This window comes from Lipotes vexillifer, unplaced genomic scaffold (genome assembly GCF_000442215.2).
Source record: "Lipotes vexillifer unplaced genomic scaffold, Lipotes_vexillifer_v1.1 scaffold629, whole genome shotgun sequence".
NCBI lineage: Eukaryota > Metazoa > Chordata > Mammalia > Artiodactyla > Lipotidae > Lipotes > Lipotes vexillifer.
The window spans coordinates 845,411-867,503 of NW_006774188.1; the positions used below are offsets into that span (position 1 = coordinate 845,411).

General features: G+C 36.5%; 1 protein-coding gene across 3 annotated transcripts in view; it reads right to left on the reverse strand.

The window, feature by feature from the left end:
- GPHN (gephyrin) overlaps window positions 1-22,093 on the reverse strand; it is a 618,338-nt gene that overhangs the window by 88,540 nt on the left and 507,705 nt on the right. For all 3 annotated transcript variants that reach the window (XM_007449022.1, XM_007449020.1, XM_007449021.1), the window contains 2 exons: window positions 14,945-15,037; window positions 5,791-5,846 (listed from right to left, as the gene is read on the reverse strand). In XM_007449022.1, coding sequence (XP_007449084.1) covers window positions 5,791-5,846; window positions 14,945-15,037 — 149 coding nt within the window. The remainder of the gene's footprint in view (window positions 1-5,790; window positions 5,847-14,944; window positions 15,038-22,093) is intronic.

Consider the following 22,093-nt stretch of genomic DNA (forward strand, 5'->3'; position numbering starts at 1 on the left):
CATTAATTCCCCCCAAAAAATGATATCTTTCCAAAGACATCTGCTTCTTAGGTATTTAAAATTTTAGGTTACAACATGTAAATATTCTTAACACTACTGAACTGTACACTTAAAAATGGTTAAGGTGGTACTTTTTATGTTATACATTTTTTACCACATTAAAAAAAATTAGGGAATGATTAAGGAAAAATACCCTTCCACTAGATGTACAATCAAAGTAAAACTGGAGGGCTTCCCTGGTGGCGCAGTGGTTGAGGGTCCGCCTGCCGATGCAGGGGGCACGGGTTCGTGCCCCGGTCCGGGAGGATCCCACGTGCCACGGAGCGGCGGGGCCCGTGAGCCATGGCCGCTGGGCCTGCGTGTGCGGAGCCTGTGCTCCGCAACGGGAGAGGCCACGGCAGTGAGAGGCCCGCGTACCGCAAAAAAAACAAAAACAAAAAAAACAAAAACAAAAACAAACAAACAAACAAAAGTAAAACTGGAAATTTATTTGTTAGAAAAGCCTTAAAAAGCTTATTTCCATAATGTTATTGCTGTAAACAATACCATCAATAGCTAATATTTACTGAATACTCAATCTATGCTAGGCAGTGTTAGGTGTAGTATTATATTCCAGAATATAAGCCTTATAAAGACAGAAATTTTCATTTTCTGTTTGCTTCTCTAGATCACATCGTAATTTTCCTGTGCTGTGGCCCATAAGGCCAACCTCTATGGACTATTTCAACCAGGTTCCCATCACTCTGGCTTCTGGTTAGGTTCAGCCAATGGGAGGGGCCGACAAGAGATCAGAGAGTAGGAGAGAGAGAGAAGTACAATTTTTATTCCCCTTGCCCTTTCCCTGCTGGGCTGCAGTTTGGTGATGGGTATGCCATTTCTACTACTGATGCCACAGCTCCTATTAGGTGGACCTCTCCCATAGCTATCAATCTCCCAGGTCTAGGTACTACTCTCTCCCTTTGCCCCTTCAAACCTAGAGGAGGTAATGAAATCTCACTGTTGCTAGTACCTGAGTGCTTCACATTCCTTTGTTAATTTCCCTTAATCCTGTCTATATCTTGGATAGAGTCATTTCATTAATCTTTAATCACCCTCTTTCCAGACATATTTATTGCTCTATCATCCCAAAGCCTAGAAAGTGTCTGGCACAAAGTTGGTAGTCAATAAATATTTGCAGAATGAATGAATAAGTATGCATGGTCTCATTACCACAACAACTACATGAACCATGTAATCCTTCTTGGCTTACAACTCCGGTGTTCTCACTGATTTTTTTCCCACAAGTCACTGGAGAAAGGTTCTTGGGAACAAATCTGGCATTGAACTACATACTTTATATCCCCTTATAATGTTATTTGAATAACAGACATTTCAGGGCTTCCCTGGTGGTGCAGTGGTTGAGAGTCCGCCTGCCGATGCAGGGGACACGGGTTCGTGCCCCAGTCCGGGAAGGTCCCACATGCCACAGAGTGCCTGGGCCCGTGAGCCATGGCCACTGAGCCTGCGCGTCCGGAGCCTGTGCTCCGCAATGGGAGAAGCCGCGACAGTGAGAGGCCCGCGTACCGCAAGAAAAAAAAAAAAACACATTCCAGGCTTATTTGGAATTGTTACATTCTAATGTAATTTTCTACCAAGATAATGTATAGAATGAAAAAAAAAAGCTTAGGGCTCAATGCATTTTTTTTTTTTAATTTTTAGTTTTGGCTGCATTGCGTCTTTGTTGCTGTGCGTGGGCTTCTCATTGCAGTGGCTCTCTTGTTGTGGAGCACGGGCTCTAGGCACGTAGGCTTCAGTAGTTGCAGCACGCGGGCTCAGCAGTTGTGGCTAGTGGGCTCTAGAGTGCAGGCTCAGTCGTTCGGGGCACGGGCTTAGTTGCTCTGCGGCATGTGGGATCTCCCTGGACCAGGGCTCGAACCCGTGTCCCCTGCATTGGCAGGTGGATTCTTTAGCACTGCGCTCCTGGGGAAGTCCTCAATGCATTAATTTTTTTTCAACCCCAGATACTACTTATTATCTGGTGCATCTCTTAATTCACTAAACATGACCATTTTGCAGTGCAGTGATTTTTGATGAAAAGCATTAATGTTTTGTTATATGTGTTTTTTAGTAGAGGTGCTAATGTCAAAACTATCTTCTGATACTGTGCAATAAAAATATTTAATGTAGGTCCAAAGAAGTCCTTTTTTTCCCCTGAAAGTGCCTTTTTGGCTAAGGCAGAAAGTGATTCCCAAAGTGAGTTTCAGGGTAGTTGCTTCTTAAGCTGAAGTGTGTTAGCCTGGAGTCCTCCCTCAATTTAGTCTGATTCAATGTACCATATTATGTAAATTTACTTTAAGCTTTACTGTGGCTATACCTGTAATTTTCTCTACTTCTTGGCTTAAACCAACTTTAAAGAAGTGTTTCTGTGTGGCTGCTAAATAAAAAATTTGGCTCCTCTCCAAAACCAGTAATTCTAAATGGTAGGTGAAGGATTCCCACCAGCTCACTTATATTAAATCTAATGTAAAAGATATTACTGGATATATAAAGACATTTATATATCTGCTTAGAGTAGACATATAAACTGCAATTGAATTGAATCAACTGGAAAAACTCTAGCAATAAATGAAGTACTTCCTTTAGATTGTTAAGACTACCAACTCTTTTTTTATTTTTATTGATATAGGTGCCTTATATACCTTATATAAAGTAAAAACTATAAAAATCTTGACTTTTCCTTAATAGAGATATTGAATTGGATTTTTTGAACTTTGTCCAATGATAGCACTTCACAATTACACACCTGAAACTGAAAGTGTCCAATGCTAACCAATAGGACCAAACTATAAGTGATTTAAGATTAAGTATTTTGGTACACCAATAAACCATGTTGTAAATAACTGTCTCAGTGTATGCAATGGTCCCCTCGTGCTCAAGTGTATTTACTTTCAATAAGTGAGCAATTTGACTCTTGCAAGATCCCTGAGATTGCTGTAAAGAGTGTATGTGTATGATACATCAGTTATAGATAAAGTACATCACAGGTAACTTGAGGAAAAACCCTGTTTTCTTTTATAGTTTTGATCTTTTTTCCCATCAAAATTTTATGAGAACTTACAAGAAGTTGGCAGTTTTTTAATTTCACAACTTTTCTTGTGCTCCTTGTTATCAGTTGGAAGTCTTAACTAGTAAATAAAGTTTAAGGGTCCATAAGGCTCTTAACAATCTGTTACCTATGCCTAAGTATTCTAGGCTGTAACTACCACAAACTACTTGCAATTTCCTAATACCATGCAATTTTTCAAACACTACTGGGTCTTGACTTATACTGTTCTTTCTGCTTGGAATGTTCCTTTTTCATTTCTGTTTCTGTTTTTGTAAAACTCTCTTAGGCCCAGCTCCAATGTCATCTGCCTAGCCCTTCTAGGACAAAATGCTCAACCTCTCTATTTATTGTGCTCCATAGCACACGACTGAGAGCATTAGTTTAACACTTAATATATTGTATTATATTTAGTTGTTTATACTCTGTCTCCTCCACTATATGTAAACTGTTAAGAGTAGTAATCATGTATTAATTTATTTTATATTCCTAGAACCCAGCACAGTGCTTCTTGGTACAAAGAGTAGGTATGTTTGATAAATACTGGATAGACTCAGTTGAAGATCAGAGAAGTACTCCTTGAATAATTGATATTTTGGGGCTTTGTTAAAAAAAATGCATGCTTTGTATGTCCATTGCTGATGGATACACATACCAAGAGGTCAAGTAAGTTATGAGGTCATAATGCAAGTTATTTATAAAAAAGCAACCTAGGTCTAGTTCTTTTTGTCAGGAAAACAGTCATGAAGAGCAAAACCAGACTGTGCACAGCATGGACAAGGATCTAATTACTACAGTGCCAGGCTTAGCTTCAGAGACCTGTACACAGTACTCCTCAATGCTTGGATGTAGAGGTGAGGCAGCTAGGGTTACCACCATTGGCACCATCCTTCTCCTATATACTTCCTCAACCCCTCTCTATTTTTAGCACATATGGGAGTACATGCTAAGGCGTGGGATATAGCTTTTGCTCAAACTGCCCTATTTATTTATTTATTTATTTCCTCCTTTATTTTATTTATTTATTTATTTTTTGCAGTACGCGGGCCTCTCACTGTTGTGGCCTCTCCCGTTGCAGAGCACAGGCTCCGGACGCGCAGGCTCAGCGGCCATGGCTCACGGGCCCAGCCGCTCCGCAGCATGTGGGATCTTCCCGGACCGGGTCACGAACCCGCGTCCGCTGCATCAGCAGGCGGACTCTCAACCACTGCGCCACCAGGGAAGCCCCCCTCCTTTATTTTTATATAATCCTTATGAGTGTTTGGTGGTAGCAGAAGAGAAAAGTGCGTTGGTTTTCCCTTTGCCTCTAGTCAATAAGGAAGGTGCTCTTTTAACCAACTTTCAAAACTCACTGGATTAACATATGCTCTCTATTTCCTATTGAACGTAATGATGCCTACCGCACACTTTGTTTGAAACTGTTAGACTCTTCCCTTGTACACCTAAGATGCAACTGAGTTTGCTCCCAAACTTGTTTGTACCAGTTTGTGGCAATAGTTGCTACTGAATTAAGTTATTTAAATAAATATTACATAAACCAATGATATATGAGTGTAAAAGGAGTTATTTTTTTCCTATAAAAATTAAGTTAAACCTTTGGAAAATCTCATTTAAAAAAGGCTGCTAAAATGAACTGATGTCAAATTAGGTATGGGTGAAGCAACTGTAAAAAAAATTATAAAAATATAATAAAAATCTAGAAGGATTCTATACTTAGATACTTTGCAAAGGCCTTAAATTTTTTCCACTTTAAAGAAACTAAAACTTGAAATCACATATAATGTCTTTGGGTATAAGAGAAGTTCAAATAGCAGATACTTATTAAAAGAAAAGCCTTAGGGCTTCCTTGGTGGCGCAGTGGTTGAGAGTCCACCTGCCGATGCAGGGGACACGGGTTCGTGCCCCAGTCCGGGAAGATCCCACATGCCATGGAGCGGCTAGGCCCGTGAGCCATGGCCACTGAGCCTGCGTGTCCGGAGCCTGTGCTCCACAACGGGAGAGGCCACAACAGTGAGAGGCCCGCATACCGCAAAAACAAAACAAAACAAAAAAACCCTTAGCTCTCCATCAAATTACTGACAAATAAATGTTCATTTATTTAAGTTACATTTATATTTATTTTAAAAGTAAAAGATAATTTCCCACTTGTAACTTATTTCCAATTAAATGACCAATTACTGGTATCCAAAGCATTAATTAAGAGGACTTCTGTTGTACTTCCACCATGGCCCATTAGTGCTTTGTTTCTATTAAGAAATACCTGTTCTCTGGTTAGCTCCCTGATGAGAAAAATTAATCAAAATGATTAGCTAGAAAGATTAAATAATCTGCTTCTTCTAAATTTCCCTGTATGTAACACGAGTTGGGGAAAACTCTGCAAAGACCACTTAGAAATTGTAGCTCTATTCAAACATTAATGTTTATACCAGAAGAAAGATTCATCCAAGCACAGGGCTGGAAAATGCTTGTGGGGCATGTCATCTGAGACATACCAGTAACATTATGCTGTATATTAATAGATGCAGATTCTTTCAGTTAAGAAATAATTCATTTGGTTCTTTCTCATGGGAACCATCCTTTCATCTCTTTGATAACCTGTCTAATCCTTCTCTAAGATTTCCATTACAACAATGGCAGAAGTCTAGAATTAGAAGCCCAAAGTCCATGAAACTAAAATCTTTAGGGCCTTTCAGGCTTATGAATCTCACCTGTTCACCAGCTTGGGATTCCCCAATGATGAAACGATCTCCTGGGCCATCGGCAGCTGTGAGATGAACAGAACCAAGAACAATCATCAGAATGGACCTATAGCAAAGAATAAGAACCTAGTGTTGGAATTCTAAAACTTGACTCAAATGATCAGATAAGGCTTCAGGAAAGTGGAATATTTTTCTGATCTAGTTTAGAAAAGGGCTTTGTTATTACTAGTTTGATCTTCGGTATCCACGACTCACAAGAACCTACAGAAGTGGTCCAGATTGTGCCTTTTCTTGGTGTCTCTGGAGATAGTTTTCTTGTTGCTCCATAATTTCCACTCTTGCACTTTTTAATAGGAAGTTCTTTCAGCCTATCGTCCTAAATAAATGGGTATGTATGTGTTATATGTGTGTACACACTCATGGAGTCATATGTATGAAGTAGCAAGTGAAGTAGGAAGAACATATATTCTTTTCTTCATTTGACACTTGAAGGAAATGAGTTACAGAATGAAGAAACTCAGGTAGAAAACCTTCAGTACCTTTAACAAGTTCTGGCTAGTGGTAGAGCTAGGACTAAAACCCCAGTCCCTGAATTTCCAATACAGTATTTTTTTTTATGATGGATCAAAATTCTGTTTCTAAATCAAAATACACAGGCAGTGCTGCATCACAATTCCCATTGACTGTTTATTTTTAAATTGGAAGAAACACTTTCAGACTTGAGACAGAAAAAACTTCTCATCCAATTTTTTTCTATATACAGTATAGTAATGGCTGGATGAAAAAATATTCCTGGAGATAAATGTATTCAAAAGGGTTTTCTTCACATACAATTGGATTTCAGACCAATACTATTGGCAAGGCAATGTATACCTAATGAGTTTCATGATCATGACCATTATCTCCTTGTAATCGGCATACAGCAAGGGTTTGGGGGCACATACACAGCAAAGATAACACTATTTATATGAATATTTTAATCACATTTGCAGTCATGTTGATAAATAATAAAAAAGTATTTTCCCTCTTTTAGAGAGGATATATAAAATTTATTGTTTCTTGGACTTCCTTGGTGGCTCAATGGTTAAGAATCCACCTGCCAATGTAGGGGATGCAGGTTCGAGCCCTGGTCCAGGAAGAGCCCACATACCGTGGAGTGGCTAAGCCCAGTGCGCCATAACTACTGAGTCTGTTCTCTGGAGCCCGTGAGCCACAACTACTGAAGCCCGCGAGCCACAACTACTGAAGCCCGTGCGCCTAGAGCCTGTGCTCGGCAACAAGAGAAGCCACTGCAATGAGGAGCCTATGCACCGCAAGGAAGAGTAGCCCCTGCTCGTTGCAACTAGAGAAAAGCCCGCGCACAGCAACAAAGACCCAAAGCAGCCAAAAATAAATAAATAAATAAATTAACTTAAAAAAGAAAGAAAGCAAGCCAGATATAAGAGAATCCATGTAGCCTGATTACATTTATTTTTTTAAAAATTTATTGTTTCTTTATGTGACTACAAAGTAGTACTTTTTCTGAAGCCTTATATATACAATACCGTTTATAAGTCACTATTTTGCACAGCTGGCTTTGGTTAATCTGATGTGAAGAGGAACAAAAATTAACATTGGGTGTCTTCTACTTACTAGATGTTGTATCTTGTGCTTTTTAGACATTGTCTCAGTTAATAAACTCTTGGCTTTCTGGTGTTTTTTTGGAATGCTATTGTATTTTCAGTGTTCACTTGTAAGAAAGAGAATACTGTAGTTTTCCTGCAATGGAATTCTTATGCTGTTTCATGAGTTCTTTTTTCTTTCCTCTTTTTTTTTTTTAATGAAACAATTTAAAACAGACATAGAAATCACTGCTTCAACAATTATCAACATTTTACCAATTGTGTTTCATCTGTCCCCACACTTATTTTTGCAGTATTTTAAAGTTAATCGTAATTTTCTTACTGTAGAAAATTAAAAAGTCAATTATCTTTCAGAGTTCTGCACTAACTGCATCTCAAAACTGGATAAACTTAGTTTTGATTGTTTCTCTGCTAGAGATATTACCAGCTTTCCACCTCCTATAAGCAACCTAGTTGTTTTCTCTTTTTACTTCTTGCTCAAGGGAAAATTAGCATGGTTTTAGAGTAAAAGCTGACTCTGAATCCTGGTTCTGCCTATTATTAGCCTCAGGACTTTCAGCAAATTATTAAAACTTTCTCTAACCTTCAGTTTGTTTGTTGATAAAAATGGGAATAACCATACTTTAAAAATAATACCTTTTAAGGCTTTTTATTCCTTTCATTCATTCACTAAATTTCTACTGAGGTCTTCTGTGCTCTTAGTGTTATATTAGATGCTGGGACAGAGTAGAGAGTAAAACTAGATATTGTTTCTATTCTAATGCAGTGTCAGTCTGTTGCAATGTTTTTCAAACTCTAGATCACAAATAGAGGTGGGCTGTAAAATCATCTTGTAAAGAAGAACAGAAAATATATCTCGTCACACATGGTAAAGGTGAAAATTGTGTCAAGAAACTTATTTTTGTTTATATATATGCATGCATATATATTTATATGCATTGTATATGTTATATATGTATGTGTATATCATTGGTTTGTGATGTCTAATGTATTAATGTGTGTCTTTCTATGGGTGTGGTGAAAACAAAACTCTTAAAGCCACCGATGTAGTGAGGGGGATAGATATTAATCAAATAGTCACATTAACGAACATATAAATTTGTATATAAATACAAATTAAGAAAACCATTCTAAAGGAAAGGAACACGGTTTTATGAGAGCATACACTGAAAGTACCTGAACTACACTGGAGGGTCAGGGAAAGCCACCCTGATAAAAGCATTTATGATTTGAATATGAAGGATGAGGAAGAGCTAAGTAGGCAAAAATATGTGGGGATGGGGGAGAGGGAGAGGGAAAAGGAGAGGGAGAGATGGGGAGAGAGGGAGAGAGACAGAGAGGAAATGAAAATGCTTCATCTATAGATATTCACCTAAAGAAAACAGTATGTGTAAAGGCTCTGGTTCACGTCCTCCCTACCTAAGAATACCAAGATGACTCATATTTCAGCTCCATAACATATGCTACTCTCACTGCTTGGAGTGTTCTTTTCTTCTCCCTGCCTTCTGGTTAAAGACTTCTTAGCTTTTAAGACTCAGCTCAAGTGTCACCTTCTCTAGGAAGTCATATCTGACTTCCTTTCCCTCAAGAGTCACCTACTTCTTCTTTTGCTTCCACAGTGTATTCCTGAAATAACTCTAATTATGGCTTCCTAATGTATTTGTAACCATTTGCTTATTTGTCTCAGGGAAATTCCTAGTACCTGCTGAATAATAGGTATTCAATAAATGTTCAATATACGAAGTATTCGAAAGTTCAAGAAACGAATGAGTGTGGCTCCTAAGAATCTTTGTAGAAAGATGCATGCATGAATGAACAATAAATAATATTTTCCACTGCAAAATGCTGTATTTTGAATGCCTTCCATTTTCTGCTGGTTCGTGTATATTGTTTTCTTCAAAATACGAGTCAACATTCACTGTCTTTAGAATGTTCAGAAAGACTGCTCTGCTTAATTCTATATAACTTAGATTATGTCTAGCATAGTGCCTAGTTCATCACTGATGCTCAGTAAATATTTGATAAAACAAAGAAATGAATTTGGCACTTCCATAATACTTAGGTGGGAAGTTTGTAAACTGTCTTGTATGCATTAGTATTGTGCTTTGTAAATTTTCTTAAATAATTTTATAAATGTGTGGTAGGTAGGGATCACTTCCTTTATTTCTTTTTTGAAACTCTCTGCTCTTCAGTCTTCCTCTTGTCTCCTGTTCCCCACACATGCAAATATACATGCACTCAAAATGCTCATATCAGTGTTCTGCACAAATGCTCCAAACAGATGTCATTATATAATGAGTGGCTAGAGATAATCCAGGGCAAGGTTGATATAGAGTGTCAGGGAGGCCAACAACTGAAAGAGACTTTAAGTGATTCTAAGAAGCAAGATGCTTTGTTGCCAAGGAAGGTACACTGACTGGGGAGAGAATATATCTCACTTTAACTATGTTCTCCACTTTGCCCTGAAAATTTCCACCTGGGAAACATGCTAGCTAAGGAAGGCTCAGTCAACCAACATTATAGAAAGTCCCTGGTACCAACTGAGGAGTCATTTTTACCATTTCCCTTATAACAGTGCTTCTCAACTCTTAATGTGCATAGAAATCACCTGGAGATCTTAAAATACAGATTCTGATTCAGTAGGTCTGGGACAGGCCCTGAGGTTCTACATTTCTAACAAGCTGATGCTTATGCAGCTGGTTCATGGACTACCCTTTCTGAGGAGCAGAGCACTGTAAGATTGAACGGAATACAGACAAATTCAGACTAAGAGAAAACTTAAGAAATAAAAAATTAGTGAACTACAACAGAAGTCCTGATTTTACATCAACACCAAGGCTAACTATTTATTATAAAGATAGAAAAGTAACGATCAATCTACCTAACTTACCGATATTTATTTTAAAATATCTATTAAAGAGACAGGTAAAAGAAAAGTTGCCATTTTCAAGATGAATTCTACCAGCTTGGGTGGGAGGGGGCAGAAGTGGAGGTACAGTGGCAGATGAAGCTAAAGCTTGGAAAGAAATTAAGTAAGCCACAGTACTCCATTAGAAAAGATGGATGGATTCCAAGGATTTCTGTAAAGGCTTAGACTCTTTCCTCTCTTTCCCCCACTAATTCTGGCATTTCTATTAATACGTTTTCTTTTCTGTTTTGTAACTGTAGAATTTAATTTGAAGGAAGAGATAAAAGCAATATAAACCAAATCCTAACAGCAAATGCACTGTATAATGCTTAATGCTAGACCCTGAGACTGCTCCCACTTCCACCTTTTTAATGTCCAGAAAACACTTTTAGTCTTTATTTGAAGATTTCTGATTATATCATCTGATATAAAATTGATACCATTAGATAACTATTCATTGTGGCAATGTATAGAAAATGATCATCCTCAAGCCATTTGCCCTAGAATTATCCCTCATTTTCATTTTCCAGCCATGTGGGAGCTCTCTTTAAATCTCTTGAAATCCTTTATAGCTATTCACTTATTTTCAATAACAAAAGCCTCATCGTTTCCATGTTAGGACTGAATAAACAGAGGCCATAGATAGCATAACTTTCAGAGGTCCTAGGCACCTCTATTCTTCAATAGAGGAATAAGGCAGAGGGACTAATATTCTGTTTATCTCTAATTATAGAACCAAACCGTCTAAGACTGGATGATAGGCAACAGGGTAATAGTATTGATATTTATGTGTATTACTAAAATTAACATTGTAGAACGAGTTTGGAGTGGTGGCAAGGGTAGGTGACAAGACTAGCACAACAGGATTAATACTTGCTGCAGTTATACTGAGGGATTAAATCAGGTGAGTTGTTTGGAATTTTAAATCTGCTGCCTGGAAAGCAGGGAGCAAGGAGTAGAACAGATGAATGAGAAAGCATTTTATATTCTTTACCATCATCTTCCAGGAGAAAAATGCCCATATATTGTTAGTATTGGGAAAAGATATATTATTTCCTTAAATACATTATTTTAAGCTTTTGGGGATTAACTTAAATTAATTATTCAAAATTATCTCTCTGCTCACATGAGTAATACTCCTATATCACAAGGCTTTCTTTTTCATCCAAAGTGTCCTACAGTGGAAAGCCACTGGCTGTCAAATGAGTTGGAAAACCAGCTATGGCCAAACAGGACTAAAATGGACAAAACAGAAACTCTAAAACATTACTTTCGTGACAGAATAAGAACTAGCACAAAATCAAAAAGGTTATACCGAATTTTAGTATGCATTTTAACACACTGGAAGGAAGTACAACAAAATGTTAATAGTAGCTAGACAGTGAGATAATGGGTTAAAATGTTCTTTTCGATTTTCTGTATTTTCCATAAGCATGTATTTAATCAGAATGTATAAAAGAAAAAGCTTTAATATTTACTTAACCTAAATGGCAAGGATTTCTCTTAATATAATTTTCCAGAATTGTTTGTTGCACATGGTTCTCAAAATAATTACTGGCTTGTTTATAATTTTCCCTTTTCTTAAATAATCCCAAAACTAATTCTGAAGTGATAAGCCTTTCAAATTGAACATTTTCAAGAGAGTGAGTTTGGTATTCTGCGATATTGTTACCTTTATTAACATCTAAGAAGCAATTGTGAGACAATGGGCACCCACATCTCTATAGGAGCATGTGAATGCATCAAGAAGATTGTTGGCTTAATCAGTGTGAAGGGAGAAATAACTCCTCAAAAATACGAATAAAACTATTGTATTGCTTCTAACTGGTAAATGCTACTTTCATTTTCTTTTCCCTGCTTTCATCATTCAAATTCATTCCCTCCTGAATGTAGTTTTAGGTTTATTAGTTTACATCATCATCACTTGATTCCTATCTTCTTTATACTCTATTCTTTCTTATTTTTTAAAAGCTGTTCCTATTTCTTATTTCTTTAGCTATTTGTTACTGTCTTGATTTTTCAACCCACATACCTTAAAGCAAGTGATCCTCCAACTGGTTTGGAGTTTTATCCCACATGTTTCTGAAGGACACTGGCTAATGCTTAGTGATCCAGAGCAAGTTAGCAACCTCTTTACACCTAGAGGGTTAGCAATGCTCACAGGTGCCACTGGTTATTACTGGAAGGCCTAAGGCAAAGGCAGAGGAGAAGAAAAACAAGGAGAATAAAGGGAGTGGGGAGAAAGGAGTGGGAGTAAAGGAAGAAGGGGTGGAGAGAAGAAGGTATACAAAGTAGAGAGGTAGAGAGCCACAACAATAGCCTCAAGGATATTCTTTACCAAAACACTGCCTGGGGTTGGTATTATAACACAGAAAAGACTAAGACCATGGCTTTTTGTTCACTGATGACTTCTTCTGCCTTAATTATGTTGATCATAATTAACCAGTCATTCCTACTTTGAAATTTAACCATATCCATGATGGTTATCTGTTATGTGTTATGTCTGTTATACATTCCATATCTTAGAGAACTAGCAACGTTTCACAGGAAAGAAATAATGTGAATTAGCTGCATGGTGGATTATCTGTTGAACATTTTATACCATGAGATGTCATTTTAAATGTTTGTGTGTGTGTGTGTGTGTGTTTGCATATGTGTGTGAAATAACTAAAAACACCACCACTCTAAAACAAAATAAATATGATATACTAAATGGTAATTTTATATATAAATTTCTTTGATAGATTCTACAGTTGCAGAAAGGCTCTTTCCTGGCTCACATGGGCTAACTAGAAAAGCTAAAAGCAATAGTTTCTTTTTATTGAGCTGCTGCTACCTCATCTAAAAATCACAGAACAACTTTCTGTTTCAGAATAATTCTGCCTAATATAATTTATTTTCTCACTTTCTCTTACTTTACATTACCGAGAATATAAAAAATAGACTTTCTTGTCCTTTTGGTGTTTCATCTGCTGTAGTTGTTTGTTCTACTCTGGAAGTAAGAATTCATCATTTCATAGCAATGGCTACCAATTATAAGTTCAAACAGAATTTACATTTTAGAGGGAATAAGAAACAAGAGCCAGTGAGGCTATCAGAAGACTAAAATAAATTTCTTTCTGGATAATATTCATTATAATAAACACTACAGAAGAAATGAATTTGGAAGAGAAAACATAGGAGGCATTGGGGATTTGTTATTTATATTTTCAGAAATGCTCTAATTTGAGAGATAGAGCTGAATGAGGTGCATTTAAGACAGTTTCCTGAGAAAGAATACACTAGTAGGAATTAATCTCTCCACCATTTTATGAGAATAACAGTTTAGATAAATGTTATCCTTTTTTCAGAGATGGTTTAAGAAAATGTGATAATAATAAAAAAAATAAAAAAGTAATAATAATAGTAATAATAGGTACTATTATTAAACATTAAAAAAACAACTACTGAGTGCTTTTTTGGTGTGTGTGTGTTTGCCATATACTTTAAGGCCTTATACAGTCTCACTTAATTCTCACAATAACCTGTTGGGATAAATACTGTTATAATTATCATCATTTTATAGATGAGGAAACCAAGGCTCAAAAAGTTTAAGTGATTTGCTCAAACTTACATAGATGGAACTGGTGCTAGAACCCAGATCACTCTTACTTTGTTAGCGCTCACTTTTTTATCACTCAAAGTCCATAATCTTAACCATTTGTTCTACTGTCTCCAACAGAGAAAGATACTGCTAAGATATGGCAATGGAACATGGAGGAGGTCAATGAATGTATTTAATTACAAGAAAGAAGAAATTATTTTAATAGCTAGATAGAGTAAAAAAAATCCAAAACCAAAAAATCAAGTATGGGACTCCATAAATGACCATTAAAAAGGAATTGGCCTTCTTAACAGCTCTGATAAACTGGGAAATGTTTTTAGACATTTCTTCAATGATACCAGCCTTGAGTTAATAACCAATAACAGTTTCTAAGCAATTCAGTTGCATTTTCATTTTGGGCTCTTTCGTAGATTGGACTTTAGGCAGGCAAATGCTATTTAGTATTTGCTTTTGAGCTTCATGCAATCCCAGGCAACTCTAAAGGCATGAGCTGCTGGTACCATCTGGGGCTTCAGAGCCTTGCAATATGGCATCTTCTAGGGAATTAGAGGTTTCCCTCATGCTTGCTTTCTATGAAGCCCTTATTGATGTTTGACTTTAAAGCAGGAGAAAAAAACTTCCCCACTTTATCCCTGTGTTGGGAGTTTGCTCTTCTTTCTTGGACCATATAGATGTTTTCAACTAGAAAACATTTGGACTTCCAGACCAAGACTGTCTGCCATCTGGTATGTGTAGAGGCCGAAAGAATAAATCATGATACAGTGTCTTTATCAACCTCTACATATTTATTTGTAAGTAAGAATTTTCAAGTAACTATAGTACTGTCACTGAAAAGTTTTAATCAAGATTGTGCTGGAAAATATATAGGTGTAGGTTAACATTGTAATCTGTGAATAAAATTATTTTGACAGCCAAGGGGGAAATAGATGTAATAGTCATTAGGTACCTGGGCTGGGCCAAAAATCTGAAAAAAAAAAAAAAAAATTACAATGTGAGTATGTTGATACTCAAGAAAACCAAAATATTTACCTCGGACAGCATAGCCATCTTTTACTGATGCTGGGAACGGGGGTAGGTTGTCTTTTGCATATACATCTTGAGCAAGGACTCGCCCCATTCCATCTGTAAGAGAAAAGAAGGAAAATATGGATGTTAAGTACAGTGGGTTAAACAGGTAGTCCTAAACAAGATGGACATAGGTACTTGTCTGACAAGGCTTGTATAAGGGCTCAGTCAGATCTCCTGATTTCTATCCCAAGGAATAGGCGACAGGAGGAAGAGATGCATCCTAGTGTCTGAAATGAAAGATTAAGATTCAATTAATAGCAATGCTTCCAGGGATTATTTGAATATGAGTAGCTACACAGTCATCAAAGATGTGTTCAAGTTGATGTGTCATTAATCCTTTAACAATCCAAAGATGATTTTCTTTAAAAAGTAAATTCTTAAACAGTCATAGTCATTGACCCAGTAATTTCACTTCTAGAAATCTATCTTAAGAAAATGGATAAATCTTTCTGTACATGCCTATTTCAGAGTTGCTTACATTAGTGAGAAATGGAAAGAAGTCAAAAGTTTAACAATACATAAATTTAAACAATGATGTATCCTTATGATAAAATATTATACAGGCTAAAGTAATATTTATGAAAAATATTCACTGACACAGGAAAATTCTTATGACATACATTTTAAAAACATGCAGAACTGTATATATAATGTATAATCCTAACTATGTTAAGATATATGTATATAGAGCAATAGAAAAAGATGGGAAAGGCATACATGAAAATATAAAGTATTTGTTTACTGCAGTATGTTAGAATTATGTATAATTTTATACCCTTTGCTATAATTTTCTGAAAATTTCCAAGTTTTCTACAATGATCACATGTAATTTTTAGAGCTTTTTTTCCTTTAGAAGAGAAAAGTAAAGAAAGGAGCTTCCTTATCATTCTATTTAACTTTAGCCAAAATTTTGGCTTTATTAACCTAAAAAAAATTAGTGACTATAAGAAGAGCACCATTGATCTATTGTGTGAAGTGACTATTCAAACCACTATTCATCCACTCTGGATGACAATCACATTTGGTTATAGCTCAGGAGTTTGATTTAGTGCCAAAAAGAATAAAAGTTTCAAGAGTCATGACCAATTCCTTAAATCCTCTAGTCAGAATCTGTCCTTATTATTATTATTATTATTATTATTACTATTGTTATTATTCTAAAGAAGTAACAGAATAATTAATAGGAGACAGAGAAGGAAGAAGAGGAGGAGGAAAAAAAAATCAAGCTTCTCTCCAAAGACTGTAAGTAATATAGAACTTGATTTACATAAGATGTTTGTATAGACTTAGAAAATTCCATTGTTTCCAGAGCTGGATGAGTCTTTTTTTGTTTGTTTCTTTTTTGCTTTTAGCTTTGTCCTTCTTAGCCACCTAGAGCCTCTGGTTTCCAGATTCCAGGACAAAGAAGTAAGGACAGACAGATTTTAAATTTTGTGCACTGATCCACAGTGATAGTGATATTGACTCTTTCTTTTTAAGGAAAGTGACACCTGAATTGGAAGGGAGAACTTCTTAGCAGATTCTAGCTGTAGGTACTCCCAGGAGGTTGAAGCTATTCTGTAGCTATGGACCATACTTTGTAAGACCAGGGAAGTGGTAGGACCAGAGGGTCTGGTTTCTATTCATATATACAACATTAACTCCCAAATGAACCTGAAGCTATAAGGCAGTCTCTGGTAGTGAGCCCCATGACATCTGTCCAGGGTCACAATAAACTACCTGGGGTAGCTCCTTATCTGAAACTATTCTGGTCTGGTGTGCCGAATGAAAATATAAGTGTAATGCCAGTTCAGATCCTAAGAGAATAATTTTCTGGGATTTGGAATAGCTCAGTAACAGTGGTTAATAATCAAATATAGCACCAGAGCTGAGTTTTTCTGGAAGCTGGTGTGGTTAATCTAGTAAATGTTTATATAGCATTTTATAAGTTACTAAGTAATATCATATACATATATAATCTCATCTAATCCTTAAAAAATCTAGTAAAGCATTATTATATTCATTTTACAGATGAAAAAAGAGAAATTTAAACAGGGTAAGTAACTTATCCAAGGTCATATATTTCACAGGTGGCTAAGGTAGGACTGAAATTTAGATCTTAGAGCATCAATCATTACTACAATGGCAATAGCTACATACTCTCCATGTACAGCTCTTCCTCTGTTTCCCTGACGTTTAAGAAAGCTACAAGGTGATTCCTCAAAAAATTAAACATAGAATTACCATATAATCCAGCAATTCCACTTCTAGGTATATATTCAAAAGAAGTAACAGCAGAGACTTGAAAAGATATTTGTGCACTATTTTTATAGCAGCATTATTCACAATACAGTAGTCAAAAAGTGGAAGTAACCCAAGTGTCTACTGACAGATGAATGGATAAACAAAATGTAGTATGTACATTTAAGAATATTATTCAGCCTTAAAAAGGAAGGAAATTCTGACATATGCCATACTATGGATGAAACTTGAAGATATTATAAAATAAGTGAAATAAGCCAGTCACAAAAGGAGAAATATTGTATGATTCCACTTATATGAGATAATCAGAATATTCAAAATCAAAATCATAGTATCAAAAAGTAGATTGGTGGTTGCCATGGGTTGGGGAGAGGGAGGAACAGGAAGTTATTTTTTAATGAGTATGGAGCTTCAGTGTGGGGAGATGAAAAAGTTTTGGAGATGGATGGTAATGATAGCTGCAGAATAATGTAAATGTATTTAATGTCACTGAGCTGTACAGTTAAACACAATTAAAATGGTAAATCTTATTTTATGTATGTGTTACCACCATCACAAAAAACGACAAAGAACTGATGGCATCAACAGCTAGCACATGTTATTTTTCCTTCCTAAGTCCTTGCCAGTAGCCCAAGAGAAGTGATACATGCTCATCATGGCTCTTTTTATTCCTGTATTCCGAAAGAAAGAGGTTGAACACTTAGTATGCTAAGTATGAAAGACTATTGATACTGACAGTTGTAGATATGATAGTGGCTTAACATAAGTTAACTAAGTTCTCATTGACAGCCAATTTAGAGAAAAGAGTATCAGCTGACTTGATTTCTCCCTTTAATGCCTGAGTTACTCATATATCTTACTGTGCAATGCCACTCTGGAGGGTTCCTAAGGTATAGAGTCTACTCAATCATAATTTGACAAAATTAGATTCTGGAAACTAAAGTAAAAACTCTGTTCCGTAAGTTTCCAATAATAATTGACCCCCTACCCCGATCCTACCATACACATAAACACTAAGAAATAGCCCTCAAATCTGAGGAGGCTCAATAATAACTCTGGATTGAGAAGATGTGCATATGACAAGAATAAGTGAGTTTATTTAGTTATTTATTGAAGTATAGTTGCTTTAAATGTTCTGTAAGTTACAGGTGTACAATATAGTGGTTTGCAATTTTTAAAGGTTATACTCCCTTTATAGTTATTACAAAATATTGGCTATATTCTCTGTGTTGTATAATATATGATTGTAGCTTATTTTATACCTAATAATTTGTACCCCTTACTCCCCTACCCCTAACTTGCCCCTTCCTTCTTTCCTCCCCACCCTGGTAACCTCTAGCTTGTTCTTTACATCTGTGAGTCTGCTTCTTTTTTATTATATTCATTAATTTGTTGTATTTCTTAGATGCCGCATATAAGTGATATCATACAGTATTTGTCTTTCTCTAACTTACTTCACTTAGCATAATGCCCTCCAAGTCTATTCATGTTGCTGCAAATGGCAAAATTTCATTCTTTTTTTACGGCTGAGTAGTGGTCCAGTGTGTGTGTGTGTGTGCGTGTGTGTGTGTGTGTGTGTGTGTTAGTGTGTAACATCTTCTTTATCTGTTCATCTCCTGATGGACAGTTAGGCTGCTTCCATATCTTGGAAATCATATATAATGCTGCCATGAACACTGGGGTGCATGTATCTTTTCGAATTAGTGTTTTTGCTTTTTTGGATATATACCCAGGAGTGAAATTGCTGGGTCATATGGTAGTTCTGTTTTTAGTTTTTTGAGAAACTTCCATCCTATTTTCCACAGAGGCTGTACCAATTTACATTCCCACCAACAGTGTATGAGGAGGTTCCCTTTTCTTTACATCCTATAAGTGAGTTATTTAAATGCTACAATCTACCCAAGCTTCATTAGGCTACAAAATAATACACAGATCCTATTTTAAGAATTCTGTAGTGCTAGCATAAGACTTGCCTAGTGTAATTTGAAAATGTTTATACTGAGATTGAACTTTATTTTTGACAAGTGTCCAGTTTCTGACACAAAGAATGATTTGCCACATCTTAAACATGGTGGGCTTTTTCTTATTCCTATGCCATTGCAAATAATGTTGCCTTGGACAGGAATACCTTTTTTCCTTCTTCTTTTCTTCCCCTAGTGAATCTTAGGCAACCTTTAAGTTTCAGCTCAGATGTCATGTCTTTGGCCTTCTGTCTCTAAACAGGAAAAGTTAGTTCATTGACCAATTTATTTATCCATTCATCAAACACTGGGAACCTACTATATGCCAGATACAGGACAAAAATACTAGTAAGACCTGGCTGATTTCCTCAAGGAATTCACATGTAACAGTGCATGTGAGAGAGGGGGATATGGAAAAATAAAAATATGATTAAAAGATAGTATGATATGGGCAGTGACAGATATATGATCAGGGCAATATCGGAAGCATACAGAAAAAACCACCTAACCAACAATTTGTGGAACATCAAGAAAATCTTCCTAGATGAGGTATCTATATTGAGTTTCATAGTCTGAAGTAAGAACCAAGTAGGAGAAAGGAAGGGACATTTCAGACAACGGAAGCAGGATCGAGGGAGTTTAAACTTAATCTTATGAAAATGGGAATCCAATGTAGGATTTTTAAGCAGAGTAATGACTTCAAGTTAACCTCCCAGCAGTGTTTAAGTCTCTTCAGTGATAATGGAACATTTTATGAACTTGCCTATTGACAAGATACAGAATGGTTTGGAGGGATTGTACTTAGTCTTCATATTCTTAAAACATTTGTATCCATCTGTTATGGTACACTTTCCACATTACATTACGGTTGTTTGTGAAACTATCTTGACTTCTCCATCAGGTTGTGAATTCCTTGTTGTCACAGCATATCTCACCCATCATTGTATCCCCAGTACCAAGCACAGTGCTTGATACTTAAAAGGCACCCAGTAAATGTTTGTTGAATGACTGAGTCAATGATTGAGTACATTAATGATTAGAACTAAGGAGGGAAAGAAATGTCAGGTAAATAGAGAAAAAGGTCATATCAATCAAATACAACCAACTTCATCCAGAGAATACATAAAATGGAGAAGGACATCTTGCTAACTTCTACTCTCATTATTTCCCACTTAGACTCCTCTAAGCAAGACATTTTTTGTGTGTATAATGGATGCTCACCTCCATGCTTACAGTCATGACTTTCCTAAACCTGGACTATCATCTTCCTTTTTGTTATCAATAAATGTCTATCACCTATTTCAAGACCCCATTTAAGACAGTAGGTTCTCCTTGATTATTGCCCCTCTGATTACTACTCTTGTATATTCAGTTAGTAATATATCAGCAAGTATTTGCAAAATTGTGTGTAAGAGCTCTCAAGGTGGTGAGTGTGAGAAAAGTGTGTGTTTGGTTTCTTAAGATTCTGAAGAAAGAGAACTGTATTTTTCATTTATGGCTAATCAAAGCAACAAACACAGGTTATATTTAAAATGACTTATAGCAGCCTAGGCTTCCAGAGGAGTCTCTGCTATTATTTAAATTCAGTTCTTCTTAAAAGGCAAGGACAGGGCTTCCCTGGTGGCGCAGTGGTTGAGAGTCCGCCTGCCGATGCAGGGGATACGGGTTCGTGCCCCGGTCTGGGAGGATCCCACATGCCGTGGAGCGGCTGGGCCCGTGAGCCATGGCCATTGAGCCTGCTCATCCGGAGCCTGTGCTCCACAATGGGAGAGGCCACAACAGTGAGAGGCCCACATACGGCAAAAAAAAAAAAAAAAAAAAAAAAGGCAAGGACAAATCCAAGAGAAATGAAAACATATGTCCATGCAAAAACCTGTACACAAATACTAACTGCAGCATTATTCATTAACAGTCAAAAGATGGAAACAATCCAACAGTCCATCAATTGATGAATGGATAAATAAAACATGGTATATACATAAAATGAAATATTACTTGGCCATAAAAAGGAGTGAGGTATTAATGGGAACTATAAAACATTGCTGAAAGAAATTATAAAGAAGATACAAATAAATGGAAAGACATCCTTTGTTCATGGATTGAAAGACATAATATTCTTAGTGCCCATGCCATCCAAAGCCACCTATGGATTCAATGTAATCTCAATAAAAAATGCAAATGGGATTTTTTTCAGAAACAGAAAAATTCATCCTAAAATTCATATGGAATCTCAAGAGACCCCGAGCAGCCAAAACGATTATAAAGAAAGCAAAGTTGTAAGACTCACACTTCCTGATTTTATAACATATTACAAAGCTACAGTAAGAAAAACAGAGTGGCACTAGCATAAAGACAGACAAATAGACTAATGGTTTGATAGTTAATTTTATGTGTCATCTTCACTGGCCATGAGATACCTAGATAAAACATTATTTCTGGGTGTGTCTGTGAGAGTTTTTCCAGATGAAAATCTGGTGGAATCAATAAAGTATATTGCCCTCCCCATTGTGGGTGGCATCAATCTATCCACTGGGCATCTGAATAGAACAAAAAGGTGGAGGAAAAAAATTGTCCCTTTTGCTTTCTGCCTGCCTGTTTGAACTGGGACGTTGGTCTTCTCTTGCCCTTGGATGGGCTTTATATCAACTCCCTTGGTTTGCAGCCTTTTGGACTTGGATTGGAATTATAACACCAGCTTTCCTGGGTCACCAGCTTGCAGATGGCAAATCATGGGACTTCTCAGCCTCCATAATCATGTGAGTCAATTCCTCATAATAAATCTCTTCCTATATATATTCTGTTGGTTCTGTTTCTCTGGAGAACTCTGTCTAATACAAATGGAATAGAATAGAGAGCATAGAAATAAACACTCATGTATATGGTCAAATGACCTTTGACAAGGATATCA